The sequence below is a fragment of the Ostrinia nubilalis genome, chromosome 15, assembly GCF_963855985.1.
Source record: "Ostrinia nubilalis chromosome 15, ilOstNubi1.1, whole genome shotgun sequence".
In the NCBI taxonomy this organism is placed as follows: Eukaryota; Metazoa; Arthropoda; class Insecta; order Lepidoptera; family Crambidae; genus Ostrinia; species Ostrinia nubilalis.
In genome coordinates this window covers 13,840,577-13,858,963 of record NC_087102.1, presented here as the reverse complement: position 1 = coordinate 13,858,963, position 18,387 = coordinate 13,840,577, and the positions used below count along the sequence as shown (strand labels likewise).

General features: G+C 36.3%; 2 protein-coding genes across 3 annotated transcripts in view; one reads left to right on the top strand and one right to left on the bottom strand.

The window, feature by feature from the left end:
• Positions 1-18,387, top strand: part of LOC135078997 (uncharacterized) — a 220,311-nt gene that overhangs the window by 48,074 nt on the left and 153,850 nt on the right. For both annotated transcript variants that reach the window (XM_063973612.1, XM_063973613.1), the window contains exon 3: positions 5,428-5,473. In XM_063973612.1, the coding sequence (XP_063829682.1) occupies positions 5,428-5,473 (46 nt within the window). The remainder of the gene's footprint in view (positions 1-5,427; positions 5,474-18,387) is intronic.
• Positions 659-5,076, bottom strand: LOC135078541 (uncharacterized). The gene is made up of 2 exons (XM_063973078.1): positions 4,836-5,076; positions 659-1,214 (listed from the first exon to the last, which is right to left on the bottom strand). Exons 1-2 carry the CDS (start codon positions 5,029-5,031, stop codon positions 667-669), a joined length of 744 nt encoding a protein of 247 aa, XP_063829148.1. The 5' UTR covers positions 5,032-5,076; the 3' UTR covers positions 659-666.

Here is an 18,387-nt window from a genome sequence, read left to right as displayed (position 1 = left end):
TCTTCACACCAAAATTCATCATGACTCAGCATTAAAACTTAAAAGTTAAAACACAAAGTTACATAAGTATGGACTAGTTGACCTTGAATATGAAAATCGTTTATTTCTCTGCACGTCATCTACCTACCTAGTTTTATTATGGAACTAACGTCGCGAATGTTCAATTCATTTTGCTATTCTTTGATCTTACTTTACCATTTAATTATGATGTGAAGAAGGTTTTGAATGTACCTATTTATGTAATGTAAAGAAATACATATAATAAGTATTTTCAAAGAAAAACGTTTGGGTATGTCTAAATGTAGTAGGTACAAGGATAGGGTGGGAATTTGCAAAATGATGAAAAAAGCTCTTTAATGTTAAAGTACTTATTTAATGACTTGTCTCATTGCTTACATTTCCTCACAGACTTAACCACTAATTTCTTTATTATAAAAAACTAAAGACTTTGGACTTAATCTTCTGTGCCCAAAACTAAAAAAGAATCCTCTTTTATAATCAAAATATTATATTGAGCATGGATAATATAATGCTCATGAACATTTGAGTTAATAATGTGAAATTATGTTAATATCTTAATAAGAATTTGAATTTGTAAGAGAAAAGGATAAACTTATCTTTAACTTAGCCTACGTACCTACCTACTATTATTCCAATACAAACTCATCACGAGTCACTGCTAGAGCTAATTCTCTTCAGGACTTTCAAAATTTCAATTTTAGCGTCAAACTTCTGTTGATCGTTCAATTTTCTCAACGCCGGGACTATTGACAATGCAAACTGCCTGTCTTCATCTTCTGTCTCACTCTTTTTCATATCTCCCACCATTTGCAGCAATTCTTGTTTCATATTACCATCTCTTTGGAACATGTTCGCTTGAAACGGCTCCTCTTCTATTTGGACATAATGATGATTGCTAGAAGATTCTTCATAAGCTGATCTTCTGTCTGAGTCTTCAGACTCCATATTAAACATTTGTGATTCCAAAGGATCATTGGAGTCTTCGTCCACAGGTTCTTTGATATCAGGAGCTTCGGGAATTTCATCAGCATTAATCAGAAAGGTCAGTTTGTCGAAGTGAATGTATTTTCTTCTTTTCTTGAAATCGGAATCGGAGGTGGAGTTTTCTCTGCCTCTCATTTCTTTTTTCTGTAGAGACAGTTCTCTTGTGAAGCATGTGCGGATGTTCTTCCATCGCCTTTGAAGGTCGTGGGCTGAAACAAAAGTGAAATGTTAATTTTAAACACTGTACAATGTTTTTTGCCTTCCTTTCCCTCTCCGAAGGTTGTTAAAATGATATCGCTTCAAATAATACTCAAATTGTGCCTTCAACTTATTATCAGTTTATCATAAAGAGTGAGAGAGTCACAAAAGTCATTCATTTTCTGTAAATAGGTTTTTAAAAAGCGCATTTACACGTCCCAGTATTAGTTTTAAACCGTACTGCTTCGGGACAATAAACGGGCTGGTGCTGAGAAGAAGCAGTCAGCTTAGTACATATTTAATATCTACTGGGGCGGAGCCGCGAAAGAATGTCTAGGCCGTCTAGCTCGGATAATAACTCGCAGCTCCGTTCCAAAGACTTCGGGAGGACACCGTCAGGTTTTAGTGAGTAGACCCTGCCCATCTGGCAGGGAGAGCCTCACATAACCCACTGGTTCCCCCAGGCCAGTGGGTATGCAATTTCATGCATTTCCTGACGAAAAAAAAGTACATAATATCTAATGTTTTCATAGCTTTTTCGTGAGATAAAAGAAAATAGGTCAATAATCTTTCTCCATACTTCACGTTACTCCTCAAACGCGTATCTCATTCACGCACGTAGCGAATCTTGAATAATGTAGCATCGACTTTCCGCACGTACGAGTGCTATGAAATCTATGAAGATTCATTCCTAAAGCCTTGATCACACGTACCGAGTAAACGGGCGAGACAGTAAAATGTTTACTCGGTCGAGACAGTTGGGTGAGCGAGTCACATACTCGAGCGCTCGGCTTGCCTATGCTTGAAGATCTTTGATTGAAGCGTACGCACTTATTCACAAACATTACTATGAAATCTCACAGTACGCGTGGAGGCACAGGGTGACACACGAACCAAACAGCGCTCTATTCAACGCTGTGCGTTCGATTTGCGCAAGCATCGTTTGTGAATATGGGCGTTAGTTGACAACTAACTAAAATAATACTTAAGAAAATGTTATGAAAACGATGCCATTCCTTATCATAATTGACTGACAGATTTGAGTTCACTTTTACCTTTTAATTTCCTAAGTAAAGTTTTGTTTAAGTTGCAAAATTAATTTTTCTAATACCTGTGGTACATTTCGAATAGAATTTCCAGGTAAGCAGAATGTCGTATTCTTTAATTCACTGGATAACATCTACGGTTGGGACAGGGACATAGACTTACAGACTACATGGATGTCAAGACGCCGCAAAATTGCGATGCCCTTGTGACACAGACTTTGCTTTCATAATAATTATGTGATGAAGTTGTAACTCAAAACTAAACAAATTCACTAAAAAAAGCTTAAGCCTTTTTTCTTTATATTATTTACGCATTTGGCTAAACATAATGTTTGTTTCCTTAATAAAGAAAAAAAAAATATTATCAGAAAATACACATGCAGAGGAGGATGAATTCGTTGCATTTCTTGAAACGAATCAAAGTAAAAAAGTGCTTTCGAGTTAAATTCATGCGTATTTTACTAAAGTTAGCTTACAAAACTCTGATGAGAACTCTACTGAATCATTTGTATTCTAACAAATCTAAGTAATAGTATTTTTAAAACTGTTTGCCTCTTTAATAAAAACGAGATTACATCTCGCCGGATCCAAAATACTTTCTCAATTAACGTAATAAAGAACAAAAATAGGTACTTTTATGTCATCAGAACATCAGTCATCAGAACAAAACGTAAAGCGGCGTCTATTGTCATAACTTGTCTCCAACGAGTCTCGAATCCCGTATTCAGCCCACGAGCGCGTTGTTGATAGAAAACTACCGTCAGAACGAGTCAGCTCGCCGCAACTAGATTGGAAGGTGCTCAAAAAGATATAGTTATGTCAAAAAGATATAGATCCGGATCCCAGTTAATGAGGTTAGGTTTGAAAGGGTTCCGGAGTTTAGTTGTGGGTCGAGGGTCAATAGGATGTGGATGACATACCTACTTTGTGTATTAAATGGTTAGAAGTAGGACTTTAAGCACATTAGTGTCTGTATTTCGGAGTTTGAAAAAAAAATATTTTTATGTTACTTTACATTATTTAACAGTAATTAATAAGTGCGTAGTTGAAATGAGACAGAGATTTATTTTACCACTGGATATTAACGTCGATATTTTAATTAAATGTTTAACTTTATTATGCAAAAGTAAAAAAAGCTCTATTTAAAAGGCTAAAAACGCTCTTGCGGGTAGTCTGGATGACTCTCCTCTAGCGAGCGATAACCAACATACTAAATTGTATAGTTTCTATATGTATGAATGCCTAGCAATTGTCAGTTTGACGTACAACTTTTATTGGAAACTATTTAATTCAACCTATTTTGACACTTGTGAAAAAAATCCCGTCATCATCTTGACACGGATGCTGATGACCGAATTTATAAGACGATCTCGAAATTGTGGTCCAGATTCTGTACACTTACAGTGTAACATGGAGTAGTATTCTCTATGACATACAGAATACATAATAGTGTATTAGTGTGATAGCTCCTGTCAACGTGTGTTGCTCATGGTTAGCCCCAATTACTCCGGCTACCCGCAATTGCACCGTCATATTGCCTAATACGAAGTGGGTTGAATATTATGCGTATTTGGCAAATTAATGTTGAGAATGTGTCATTGATTCCTCATAATAAAATCAAATAGTCTCGTAAGCATAATAACTGCACTCAAGAAGTTATTTTGAGAAGTTACCTACTTTTAGGCTAGGTTGCACCATCTTACTTTAACTTTGACAAACGTCAAAAATCTGTCAAACTCCATACAAAAAATACCGGTTATCTTCAAAGTTAGGTGGTACAGCTCAGCCTAAGTGCTAATGAGGATTAGATTAGATGGCGCACTGTTCAAGGATAGGTATTATTTAAATCTGACAAATAACATTGACTTAATTTACATTGCAAACAACGTAAAAAATATCAAAATATTCTTAAATGAAAATTTTAAAACCTACTTAACTAAATTGCAATACTTACTTAACTACAGAATTCTATGAAATTTAGTTCTAGCCATAACATGCACAGTTCTTATCAGCGCTGTTTATCGCGCAATAAAAATTAGTCGACGACTCACAGCAACTAACCTTTAATACTGGTTTATCAGTTGCCATGACACTTGAGAACGACTAATCGTGTACACGCGATGTAGTATCTTATTTACTTGCAATAGATGCTATATTGCAAAAGAAATGTTTGCTTTGATGTGCTGTGTATTGTATGTGTGCATCATTGAAAAAACATATTTACTTAGCAAATGTTATTAGTTGTACTGACTGACACCGGTATTTATCGGTTATTCGTGATAAACGAAGGTTATTGGTGTTTGTTCTCATTTCCCTAGTTTTATAAAAATAACATTGACTTAGCAATTTACCGCGCAACTGCGGCATCGTGACGTCACAACGCAATAATTAGTCCTCAAAAGGATACGAAACCGAACTTTAATCACCGTCAGTTATGTTCAAAGAAATATGATTACGTATTTTACGTCCAACAACAACGCTAAAGTATTTTATAAATAGAAAGCCCACAAAATCGAGCGCAGTTTATTAATACGAACCAGTTGCGAATAATTAACCGCGCAACCGTATTCCTAGCGGCATACGTACCATATTCGAGTTTCCTCCTTGGACTGATATTGCCCCATTCTGGAAAAACTTCACGGCACACTTCTTTCCAGAGACCTCCCTTGTATTTGCCATGATTGTGGTAGTTCAGGTTGGTCTTGCTGTATAAAGCGGCCCGTTTTTTCACGGCTCCGATCAGTTTTTCCGTGCTAATTTCGACCTTCGGCTCGTAGTCCATTGTCGCGGCAGTCGCGCGAGCGGTCGCGTCGGCGCGTGACGGGCAACTAAGATGGCGGACGCGTGGCGCCACTGTCGAGCAACTATTGCGACAACTCAACGATCGCCGCGTGTGGTGTAGGGCGCGCATGATTTGGAAATTTATTTTAGGAATAACGACACTTTTTGTCTTGTTTATTTTTATCCGTTATTAAAAAGGATTTTTACAGGTTGATCTTGACTGACATATTAATGCTATCTTTAAATTATAGGACATTTTTGTTTAGGTTACTTTAAATGTTCTACTAATTACCAAACCTATGAAATAATAAGTTGTTGTTCAACTGACTTTTTCAGTACTTTTTTAAACAGTTCTAAGCAAATTACATAGTAATAAGATTTTTTCTTTTTGTTTCAGTGGAAATCAAGATGGTGTGTTATGCGCAAGCTGTCTCCTGTAGCAGGTAAGCCTTTATGCCTAATTTTGTTATTTCATTTTATTTGTCTTCTGCAAAATTTTGAATTTTTATCATTTTTTTTTATGACAAGACTTATGCTCACACTATTTTGACTTGGAGCCATGAATCGACGAAATCTTGGCAAGTGCATATTAGCCGGCTTATTTTGGTAATGGATTTTTTCCAAAATAACTAACACGACTCGTGTGTTCCATTCTAATAAGACAAAGTACCGGAATATAATAAAACTGGCTAGTCACTATTGACTGAAATTTTCGAAGCAAAAAAGCAAAGCACGATTTTAAAATCATAATCAATGCATTAACAAAATATTTTTACTTAGGTAAATTGATATGTTTACGTTGATGTTCTTTTTCCACGTCGAGCATCATAGTGCTACGAGTCAAATGACGTAACATTTTTATTAAACGTCTGACTGATATCATACAAAAACGTTGTTTAAAAATAAATAGCATTTTACCTGTAATATTTAGTACTGTTGTATTAATGTTCTGATAAATCACATACTTAATACTTTACTGTAGTAAAACACATTAGCCCATTAGGTCTTACAATTTAAGCAGTTATATAATGTGGACCCAGTTAGGGCACATCAACTTTAGGAAGGAGGCAGAACGATCTTATTTAGATCGCAGTTAAATTAAAAGTCACATTAAATTAATATCTAGCACATGTCTTTAATGCGTTCTTCTTCAATTACCACAGCCATGATTAACAAAGCATTGTGCATTCGTATTATAAATTATCTATTTAGTTGCGACTTACGGCGATGAACTCGAGGAAGTTGAAACTTCTCCGCATCCGAGCAACCGACAAATCGGCAATCTGTCGAGTAAGAGGGTTCCTTTAGTTGTTTCTTAATTTCCTCTTAGTTCCCTCTTATTTGATTAAGCAGTTCTTAAGAAATACATAATGGATGTAACCGATATACTGATACTACCTTTACTTTATATACCTGGTATTGATGACTGAATTATTGATACCATGTTTTGAACTTTATTAAATTAAGTTAAGGTTCAAACCTTTGAAAAATATTTTACTTTGCAGAGAAAAATTGAGAAACAGATTAGGTTTTTGTACTTGTGTCATTATTATGTGCGCTTGTGAAATATTGTGTGATAAAAGTAATTCTAAATCATTTTTATAATATGAAGTAAATTCCTGTATAAAGTCGTTAATAAGTAATTTTAAATTAATTGATTAAGAAGTGAAATTATTAGCATTCATAATAACGATAGCTTAGCTTTCACTCTTTAGTGAGCCTCAAAATACTATTAAGTCAAATTATCGTAACCTGATTATGACATTTCCTTCACCTTACGTCAACCAAGAATAACAAACAAGATACCAATCCAAGTAAACCTACTAAATTATTGCACTAAACCGCCTCAAGCCTGAGATACCCATAATAGGGCACCGACAATTTATTTGCCATAGACAAGGGTGCCCAAAGAGGGGAGAACCCATTAAAGTCTCGTGAGGAGATAACGGAGGATAAATCCCAAAACAATCGGTAGGGGAAAGTAGTTTTCTAAGCCATTAATAAGCAACAAACCCAAACGTAGATCCGAAGAGAAAAAAGGCATATATACAAATCAGTCGTTTTTTTCGCAGACAACAGACTTTTTATTAGTCGATAGTTTAGTCGCTTCTAATTTGTATGAGGAATCGGCCGATACCAAATCGGTGTGATGTGCCTTTCATACATGACTGATTAACAGCCCGATCAAGCTATCGGCCGACAAAAATTCAATCTGCGGGTGTCTAGAATGCAAGTCCTTTAACAATTTGGAGGTCATTAATTGTAACGCCCATTTAATTAATATTCAATTGTGTCTAGTTTCTGCTTTCTGTGAAGAGCAGAAATTTCGCATTTATATTATTAGTAGGATAGTAGGATAGGATTATGACAGTTCAAATTATTTATAACTAGCTTTCCGCCCGCGGCTTCGCCCGCGTGGAATTTTGTCTGTCACAGAAAAACTTTATCGCGCGCGTCCCTGTTTCAAAAACCGGGATAAAAACTATCCTATGTTCTTTCCCGGGACTCAAACTATCTCTATGCCAAATTTCATCAAAATCGGTTGCGAGGTTTAAGCGGGAAAGCGTAACAGACAGACAGACAGACAGACAGAGTTACTTTCGCATTTATAATATTAGTTGGGATGCATTACTTATCTATTCACCTTCACTAGATTAAGACAAACAAAAATACCTATAAACAATTCTGTTCCACGATTGATGCATTATTAATTTCTCAGTAAAAACATACCACACTATTTTGCATTCGCGATGAACTTTATTGTCTATTCAACAAGTAACATAATCGCGAGAACGTTTAAACTTAAACTTGGTATTAAAAGCAGGTAACAATTTCCTAACCTTCAGTCGGCCTTGGGATGTTTTTGTACCAAAAGCAACACAAATTCTATTGCAAAATCGAACTTAATACAACTGTATAAGATGCTACAGTGTATAACTTGACGTGCCGTCATCTGCTAGTGCAAGATTATCGGAATCGAATTCTTAAGAAGATACTAGTTTGTGGTTAAAATTCCATTAAGTTAAGATGAAATGAATACTTACTATTAAATACATCTGATTATTTGTTTTTTAAGAATTCGCTACTTTATATTCATTCGTGTTCTGAGAACCAAGAAGAACGTAAGTAATGATTAAAACAAAAAAAATGTGCTTTAAGAATCATTGGAGGCAAACTATTCTCAGTTAGAGTAAGCGCACACCGTTGATTTTTCGTCGGCCGATAGTTTAGTCGGGCAGTTGATCAGTATGGGCATGTATGGGAGTGCGCACACTACGCCGATTCGATTTGGCCGATTCTTCATACAATTTAAAATCGGGCACAACTATCGGCCAACTAAAAATCAACGGTGTGCGCCTACTCTTAAGGAAAATAACCGAATAGGTACTAAACTACATAAGGCTGAGTCGCATCACCTTATTTGAACCGTGACTTTAACGATAACCGATATTTTTTGTGTTGAGTTTGACAGATTTTTGACGTTTGTCAAAGTTAAAGTAAGATGGTGCAACCCAGCCTAAGTATACAGTATTAAAATCACGGTAGGTTCTAGGATTATTAAATAACTGTAAACTCTTCTTACATTGCTTAACTTAATTTAATACAGTCACAGTCTTATCATCAAAACATTTTAAAGGCCCTATCAAACCGCGAAATCTGAAGCACATTCGCCTCACGTGCCGAAACATCTAAATTTCAAGCGCGTAACACTCCCGTTCTTTTAGTATCTTTTATTTTCCTTAGGGACACCCAGACCCTAACTCCCACTGATAGATAAGTTTATCCCGCGGTAAACTAAGGGTTGAAGTTTAGGCTGTAAGTTGGTTACGTTGTTCTTAGTTTTGTCCAAGGCAAGTTTAGTTTGCCTTTGATTCAAATATTTACTTTCTACTTGCAATGTACCTACTAATTTACAAAAGGTAGTTACATTTTTATTGTTATATTTTATCAATCATTTTGTTATCAGCCTAAGGAATAATTATTTCTGTTATATCAATCATACACTAAAACTTTAAAGGATTCCAGCAGCATTAAGTATGTATGTATTAATATTATGTATTTATGTTATATGTAGTTATTAAACCCAAAACTAATAAATCTTTCTTCAAAGATCAGCAAAACAGCTTGCAAAAACCTTTCGCATTTTGTAAAATTTTAATTTCACCAAAGCCCTAAGATATTCTTAATGTAGATCTTGTTACAAATTTCTATGAATGTGTATTTACACTGTCATTCACAAATTCTATACTTCCGAGAAATGTTGAGTCAACCAGTTAAACGTATTTGGGTCGAACAGACCGCACGGCGACAATTGACAGTTAAGTACAATACCGTATGCATAAAAAGATTATGGCCGACCTTGAGTAAACAACAAATACCTACTTACTCGTAATTTTTTTGGACTTCTGTTTTATTGTGAAATCTACTGTGAAAACCCAACAAAAAAATCTTCGGTTTACATCTATCCATTCTCAATTCAATAAAAGAGAAAAAAAACCTCTCCAGTAGGCCTAAGATGCGCGCCATGATAGGCGGTTATCACGCCATTTTATCGATTTTGCCCATACATTTTGACGTCGATAAAAGTTATCACGGCGCGCATCTTAGGCACACAGGTGTGAAATAGTTAAGTAAAAGTTTATTTAAATTAACCACTTAATTCTTTAGTAATCGCCAACTCGGCATGCAAATTCAATTTTCTAATGTCCTTATAAGAACTCGGTAGGATATACTTAAAAGGTATGCCCTTGGTAGGTAATTCGTTCCTAAATAAGAAGAAAGGCTGGATAGAATTTTAAATGGCTGAATGGCGAAACTACTTATCCGGTTTGTTGTAAAGTTGCTTTTGCAAATTGTTATAAAAACTACATACAGTCAAACATAGAACCTCTTTGCTTTTTGGACTTTAATTAATAGTCTTTCACCAATATTTCTAAAATTTTTGTGTTTATTCTGGCGTTTATTTATTCTCACTCAAATCGTGGGTGCCTCAGAGCGCTGGAATGGTCCAGAAGATAAGGAAACAGGTAAAAACAGACGTTTAGGGGTTAAACGCTTTGCGATTTTTTAAACGATATTACAATATTTTCGTCGAAATTTCATTTCAATTCATATAGGAGATCATAACCAAAATAATTTGCTATCAAACCCATTGTCTTTATCGTTTGTGCAACAGGCACTAAAACATATCAATACGAAACGCACAATAAACCCACGGTTCAACATCTAACGGAGGGGACTTCAAAGGGTTTACGAGAGAGGAAATAATATTACATCCACCTGAGGGTGAATATACAAGCACATCGAGCTTAACACTGAAGTCTCTATTGCTTTGTAATATGAGCTTTTTTTCAATAACAATGTATAGTATGATGTGCTGTTGTCTGACCTCCCCAGGTGAGCCTGAGGATGGTTCTTTTGAACGCTTTGTGATAGAAGAAACGGATCCCAATACGAAGTTGATTTGCCGTTTATTTCAAATTAATTTCTGCCCACGCTTGTTGATTTCTGTCTTAGATTTTACAGAATATTCAACAATATAAGATTTTAAAGTTACGCGTTCCATTTCAAACTTAAATAGAAAGACACGGGTCTTCACGCGACATTTAAGACTGAGTTACATTATGTACTGAGCTGCTCCTGAATCGAATGTACCTACTAATGCTATTTCTATTTATTTATATCAACCGGCAGACAGTGGTGACTGAGTTTGTTGCGGCGCTTCTTCTCAGCACTTGCCAAATGTTATTCTCGAAGCGCTGGTAGGGTAAAAAGATTATGAGACATGTAGAGGCTCCTTAAGAGTAAAGTGACGATTTGTAAGAACTATTTATTAGTCTAAACAAATAAAGAAATGTTGACTTTGACTTTGACACTGCTTGTGACCACGGCTGCAGCATAGCAGCTGAAACGTTGCCGTCGAAATTGTAATAATTTTCAATTTTCTATGGGCCAAAAGTGTTATCTATCTATCTGTATTTTATACTTAGGCAATAAAGATTACCTTTAGTTGATATCCGTAACCTCAAACTGAGGCTGGTTTTAGTGTCACGCGGACCATCCGGTGCGGACCCGCTCCGCACGGCCAATCTGTACGAACTTCTAGGGAGCGTTTTAGAGTAATGCGGTCCGGATGAACCGCTCCGCTCCCTAGCAGTTCATACAGATCGGCTGTGCGGAGCGATCCGCACTGACAGTCCGCGTGACACTAAAACCAGCCTTAAATTTATTCTACTGGAAGTACTGGAACTCCAGTCGTAACTTTTAAAGTAGACTCTAAAAACTTTTTTGCGACGCACTCTTTCAACTACACTCGTAGGTGCCATTATTTTTTCCCAAAACACACCTTAGCCGTTACACTCCAGTGACGGACCGTAAAAAATATTTTAATATTTTTACGACAACATTAACCATAATCAGCACGTTAAAATCTTAATTAACATGGTCTGCCCATCAACCGCAGACTAGCTAGTGGAGTGGACGCCACGCCACATAATAATGGCAGAACTATTCACTATTTATTATTTGTTATTATTACTTCTAATTTTTTATGCAGAGCAAGGCAAACATTTGACTGCGATCACACCTGAAGTTAAGTGTTTTACACCAAATACTATGATTGTCGATTTTTTTCAGGTAGTGAGTGACTACTTCTTACGTGCACCGCTTGCTCTTTTGTAGGACAATGTTTAGATGTTTTTAAAATACATAAAATACAAAATGGCTTACATAGTAATTGGTTGGCAAACAAGTTATCTATACTTATAATAAATCTGTAGAGAGGTCAATTCTGTACATGAAATATATTTTCAAAATAACTATCAGGGGGTTATTAGTGATCGATACTGATGCCAAAAATGCAATCAGTAAAATTTTTGTCTGTCTGTCTGTCTGTCTGTCTGTCTGTCTGTCTGTATGTTCCTTATAGAAACAAAAACTACTAGACGGATTTTAACGAAACTTGGTACAATTATTCTTCGTACTCCTGGGCAGGTTATAGTATACTTAGGAATTCCCACAGCAACGGGAATTATCGGGAAAATCCTTTTGTATGAAAAATCTAAACCGCTTAAGCTTGAAATTTGGCATGCAGGTATCTTAGTAAACTTAAAGCTTAGTTACAACAGTATATTGCAAAATTGCAAAATTGCATTCCCACGGGAATGGGAGTTAGCGGGAAAAAAATATTTGTATGAAAAAAATTAAACCGCGTAAGATAGATGAAGGGAGTAAAACGGGATCCACGCGTACGAAGTCGCGGGCGGCCGCTAGTAACTAACTATAATGATAGCTAATTAATACTAATTATCACTGCTGTGTGTAGTAAAAATTTTGTTTTTGAAAATGTTCTAGATGTGAGTACTAATGTAACTCACTATAATAATGTCGTCTTAAAACCCGTATTTCTCTATTTTAATTGTATTGGAACGCGAAAGTTTATTCTCAAAATGTTCACTCTGGATAAACTGGCCTCTATCGAATCTTACTCAATGTGACCTCTATAAATGTAAGTTGTCTACACCATTTCCTAATTATCCAACTCTATTTAAACACCCAAATGAGTTTTCGCCAAACGAGCGTTTTACGACAAAAAAGTTTTTTGAAAGTTGGCAAAAAACCGTTGTCCCAATTCATTTTATTGTTTTGAACCTTCGAGAAGTAAGAAAATGATGAAAATGGTGAGGTTGTAGCATAAACTTTTATTAAATTAGTACTATTATTCTCTCATTCTAATTATTAATAATGCAATGCAAATAACTTAATTATTTATGTAATTATTAATAATTTCCACGAATTCATGCCTGAAATCTGAATAGGTTAAGCATAGAGCTCAAAAATTAAAATTTATATTAAGCTTTTTATACCTATGTTTATGAATAAATAAATAATTTGATTTGATTTTATTTATGTTCGATTTCAACTACATACATATTCTTACTCTTTATTTTACTTATATACGAGTAAGTAAGTACATGTATTATGTAGGCACGAAGTGCTAGAAGTTAACTAAGCGATTATTATCAAGTAAGGTCTAGATTTAACTTTATCATAAAGTATTTTCTTATCTTTTCCACTCTCAGTTTTTATGTGGTACCAAAGATCACGTCATTGGAGCTGCAAAAACTAGTTCTTTGTATTATACATATAATAATCTCGTTATTTTTTAAACATTTATAAATACGTTTTGACCGTCAAAGCCGCATTAATATAGACAGGTTATTGTTAAGAGAGTTGTCAGTTTTATTGATTTGCAAACCTTGGTATAATACGTTATTGATATTGATATTATTCATAATGCATTCGTTTATTTTTTTAAGATAAGCTCGGAAAGGTTAACAAAGTTTCTTAACAGTTCTGAGGCTATCATGTTTTTAATAACTCTACTACCTAACCACTAGGTATACTTATGCGAACGAATTCAAAAATAATTTCTTAAAACTTTTCCTTATTTTATTTTTTTCCTATATTAACGTGTCACTACTACGATCGCATGTGAAAATAATGAAAGTCAAATGAGATAACAAACAAATGTACGGGATAATCGCGTTTTGACAGCTATTTAAATAAATATCCTTGGACATTTTACACTGCGCTTCTAGTCCCAAACTAAGCAAAGCTTGTACTATGGGTACTAGACAACGGATATAAACATACTTAAATACTTTTTTTTTTGTAAATACATACATATTATACATAGAAAACACCCAGTCCAATACAAACAAATATGTTCATGCACACAAATGTTTGTACTGTGCGGGAATCGAACCCGCAACCTCCGGAATAGTAGTCCGTTTCGAACCACTACACCAAACGGCCGACTAAATTTGGTGGTATTATCTATTTAATTTTAGGGCACAATATTTAATTATAGCACAACCACAACGGTGTCTGTGTGACTTGAGATTCGAGGAAAGCTGGTTCGAAACCTACCGCTAGACTATTGTATTGTGGAAAACCCACTCTAATACAAGCAGTTAACTTAGCACCAGGGATTAATTTGACTATTGTTAATTTTGTATAATATAAACTATTTTTTTTTATTGAAAAGTAGCTATAACCACAAACATTTATAGTATGTATACAGTAGTCACAGTAATTTGTGCACAAAGTTGCGGGTAGTAGCATTTTCCGAATAATCGCGTCGTAGGCCGTGGGTACGCGGATCGTGAGTGTTCTTAGAATACTAATGCTGCTTTATGGTGAGGCATTTGGACATAGCCTAATTAGAACAGTAAAGTCATTGGGTTCGCGAAATTTCGCTAAATGTTAAATACCTACACAGCGAAATTGGTAATGCGACTTATGTTACAAGTTTGTACTAGCTACGTACGAGTGGTCCTTCCACTTACAGAGACTTTCTAAGCACACGTAGGTCTAAATTAACATTATGTTTTGCAAGGAAGCCGTTAGCCAGCATCACACATTCGCTTTATTTCTTTGACAGCGACCTCATAAAGGTAGTAGGAAGGCGCTGGATGCAGGCCGCTACCAACCGGTCAATTCGGAAATCATTGGGGGAGACCTACGTTCAGCAGTGGAACGGACATTGATGGAAATGATGATGATTTAATTTTCTTCTTTGGAGTGTAATTAGAATAAATAGAGAAAAACAAACTTTTGATATAGTTTACTTATTTTTGACTAGCTTTCCGCCTGCGGCTTCGCCCGCGTGGACTTTTGTCTGTCACAGAAAAACTTTATCGCGCGCGTCCATGTTTCAAAAACCGGGATAAAAACTATCCTATGTCCTTTCCCGGGACTCAAACTACCTGTCTCTATGCCAAATTTCATCAAAATCTAGTCTATTTCATCAGTGGCTTAGGCGTGAAAGCAAGACAGACAGACAGACAGAGTTACTTTCGCATTTATAATATTATTATAGAGTATAGATAATGGCACCAACAACAGGTAAACTTTTAGAATTGAACAGGCCGTTACATTTAGGCTGTAGTTCGGATCTAAACTGACTAGTTAGCCTCGGCAGTCGGCTTTCTGGGAACCGGCGTGACATCATGCCCACTTCTGTTGCAGAAAGGTGTATATTTGCATGCATATTGTTCCGTTTTTGGCGGTATACAAATAGAGGCGCGTATCAGTTGAAAATAAATTTTTGGTGAGTTTATCTATACGGGGTGATAGTAAAAAGTATAACTATTTGTCGCTTTTCGTCACAGAGTTAATGAAGTTTATGAAAATGATATAATATTATGCAATAGCTAAAAGTGTAGTAAAGGTATCTTGAGCTGAAAATCAGTGTTATGCTCATTTTTAGAGCAGTGTCTACACTGAGCTCTCTATTTTTTTTTTGCATCGCTGCGGCACGCTTACACCTTAGCGCAGGATTTTTTTTTATTCCTTGTAATGTAGGTACTATTTTTTTCTTGCTACTTCTGTGTTTATTACTCTTACTTTTTTCTTATTGTGAGTCAATGTGTTTTGCAAATAAACCTTGTATCTATCTATCTCTCTTATTATTATTTTATTTAGTAAATTATAGTGTCAAAACCAAATGAATCAAAATTCGTTTTTCAAGTTTTACAGTTTTAATTTTAATTTAGTCCCTCATTTTAAAAACCAAGCTGCTATACTGTTGGTTCGTGTCACGATTTCGACATTATTAACATCTTTTTTCATCTCTGTCGTGCTACTGCGTTACCGTAATGTACTTATTTATTTACTTTCAATTCAATAGTTACTAAATCTGTAACCAACAGTTACACAGCGCTAACGAGTGGACAAACAAAACTAAAAGTCAAGGCGCTAAGTCCACAGGACTACACAAATAGCATAGTGACTCGCTCTTGACACATTATCTGGCTATCTATCCGATGAGTAAGACATATAGACTAAATAGGCAGAATAGACTTAAGGTCGCAGATTTTTACCTAATAATTACGCCAGCAAAAAATAAAGGTAAAAGTTGCTGGATCAAAGTCAAAGAAACGAGGTATACTCGACTAATTAATTACTGCGAAAGTTTGTTACGATAGATGATGGATAAATAACTTGTACCGACTTACTTACATAAGAAAAGATGTTGCTGTCTTTACCAAACACTTTAATCCGGGCCTTTTCAAGGTGAAATTGAATAGGCACTTACAGGGCAAATATTTATTTACCATCTTAGACTGCAACACACTTAACATCGGGTGCCAAATACCTGCCTTGTTCTGCATAAAAAATGATTTCCGTTCAAATAAAATCTGATGAGCCATTTAGTTGTGCTAGTAATTTCACACAATCTTCATCATCTATAAATCTGCTAACAAGCTTAAAATAATGCGTTATCCTAGCCAAATATTGGTCAAAGATAAAACAAACAGAACCGACATGCCTAGTTTAATACCTAAAATAAAGAAGAAAGTTTCGGAAGCTCTCATTTCACAAGTGTCACCTCTACAAATATGGCGGCCAATCTTTTAAAAAGGCGACATTAGTGATTGTTTGTGGTTTTACTTGTGCTTTCTGTCTGCCTTTCTATTTTTCCCACGATCCGAGACTCTTGAACCTTGGAGCTAGATTTGGTCAACACTTTTTTGGGTTTTATTAACACTTGTATTGACTTTTTGAGACTCAACTTGATAATTTAATAGGTGTCTTGAATCTTCCTATACTTATTATTATTTGCAAAAGTAAGTAGTTCTATTTTTTTCTGTTTCATTCATTTGTATATTTTAGCTGCAAGTTTCGATAAATTTTAATATGGTCAAATTGTAGATCAAAGGAGACTGAAATAATTCTTGACGCAAAAAATCTTGAATAGACTGTATAGGAATTACATTATACTGATGTTACATTATGTTCGGCAAATATACGGCCTATTAGTTTAAAATACCGATAGTTTCAAGAGATAAAAATATAAAATAAAACATTATCTCGTGCGATTGATAAATTAACTAATAATGTTTTATTACTTTTAAAGTATGCTAATTAATTTATACGTCCCACAATTTTTATACAAAAAAATTAAAAAAAAAACATCAAAACGGGTGCATCACAAAACCAGTTCGTTTCAGCCGAAAGACGTCCACTGCTGGACAAAGGCCTCCCCCAAGGATTTCCACAAAGACCGGTCCTGCGCCGCTTGCATCCAGGTACTTCCCGCGACCTTTACCAGATCGTCGGTCCACCTAGTGGGAGGCCTGCCCACGCTACGTCTTCCAGCTCGTGGTCGCCACTCAAGAACTTTCCTGCCCCAGCGGCCATCAGCTCTTCGAGCTATGTGCCCCGCCCACTGCCACTTGATTTTAGCGATTCTGCGGGCTATGTCAGTCACTCTGGTTCTCCTACGGATCTCCTCATTTCTGATTCGATCACGCAGGGAAACTCCGAGCATAGCACGCTCCATCGCTCTTTGGGTGACCTTGAGCCTTCTTATGAGGCCCATAGTAAGCGACCACGTCTCAGAGCCATACACCATCACTGGCAACACACATTGGTCAAATACTTTTGTCTTGAGACACTGCGGTATTTCGGACGTGAGAATTTCGCGAAGCTTCCCGAACGCTGCCCAGCCGAGTTGGATTCGACGATTAACCTCTTTCTCGAAGTTGGACCTACCTAACTGGACTGTTTGTCCCAGGTATACATAATTGTCAACAAGTTCGAGTGTAGTGTCTCCAACCTTCAGAGGAGTGGGTACAACACGGGCATTTGACATAATTTTTGTCTTGTCCATGTTCATTTTAAGACCCACTTGTTGAGAGGCTCTACTGAGGCCATCGAGCATTGTGTTTAGGTCCTCCACGGTCTCAGCCATGACTACGATATCGTCCGCGAAACGAAGGTGTGTGATATACTCGCCGTTGATATTTATGCCGAATCCGCTCCAGTCCAGAAGCTTGAAAACATCTTCCAGGGCGGTGGTGAACAGTTTCGGAGATATGACATCTCCCTGTCTCACCCCTCGCTGCAACTGGATAGGTTTCGAGTTCTGATCCTGGAGGCGGACCGACATTGTGGCGTTTTCGTACAAGCCCTTCAGCGCTTCGATGTATCTATAGTCAATTTGGCACCGTTGGAGAGACTGTAGCACTGCCCAGGTCTCGATCGAGTCGAAGGCTTTTTCATAGTCCACAAACGCCAGACAAAGTGGCTGATTATACTCCTCGGTCTTCTGTATAATCTGCCGTAGCGTATGTATGTGGTCTATGGTACTAAAGCCTTTTCGGAAACCGGCTTGTTCGGGAGGCTGGAAGTCGTCGAGCCTGCGTGCGAGACGATTCGTGATGACTCTCGAAAACAGCTTGTAGACATGGCTCAGAAGTGAGATGGGTCTATAATTTTTCAACAAGGTTTTGTCGCCTTTTTTGAAAAAAAGTATCACCACACTTCTGTGCCATGCCGTAGGCGTTTT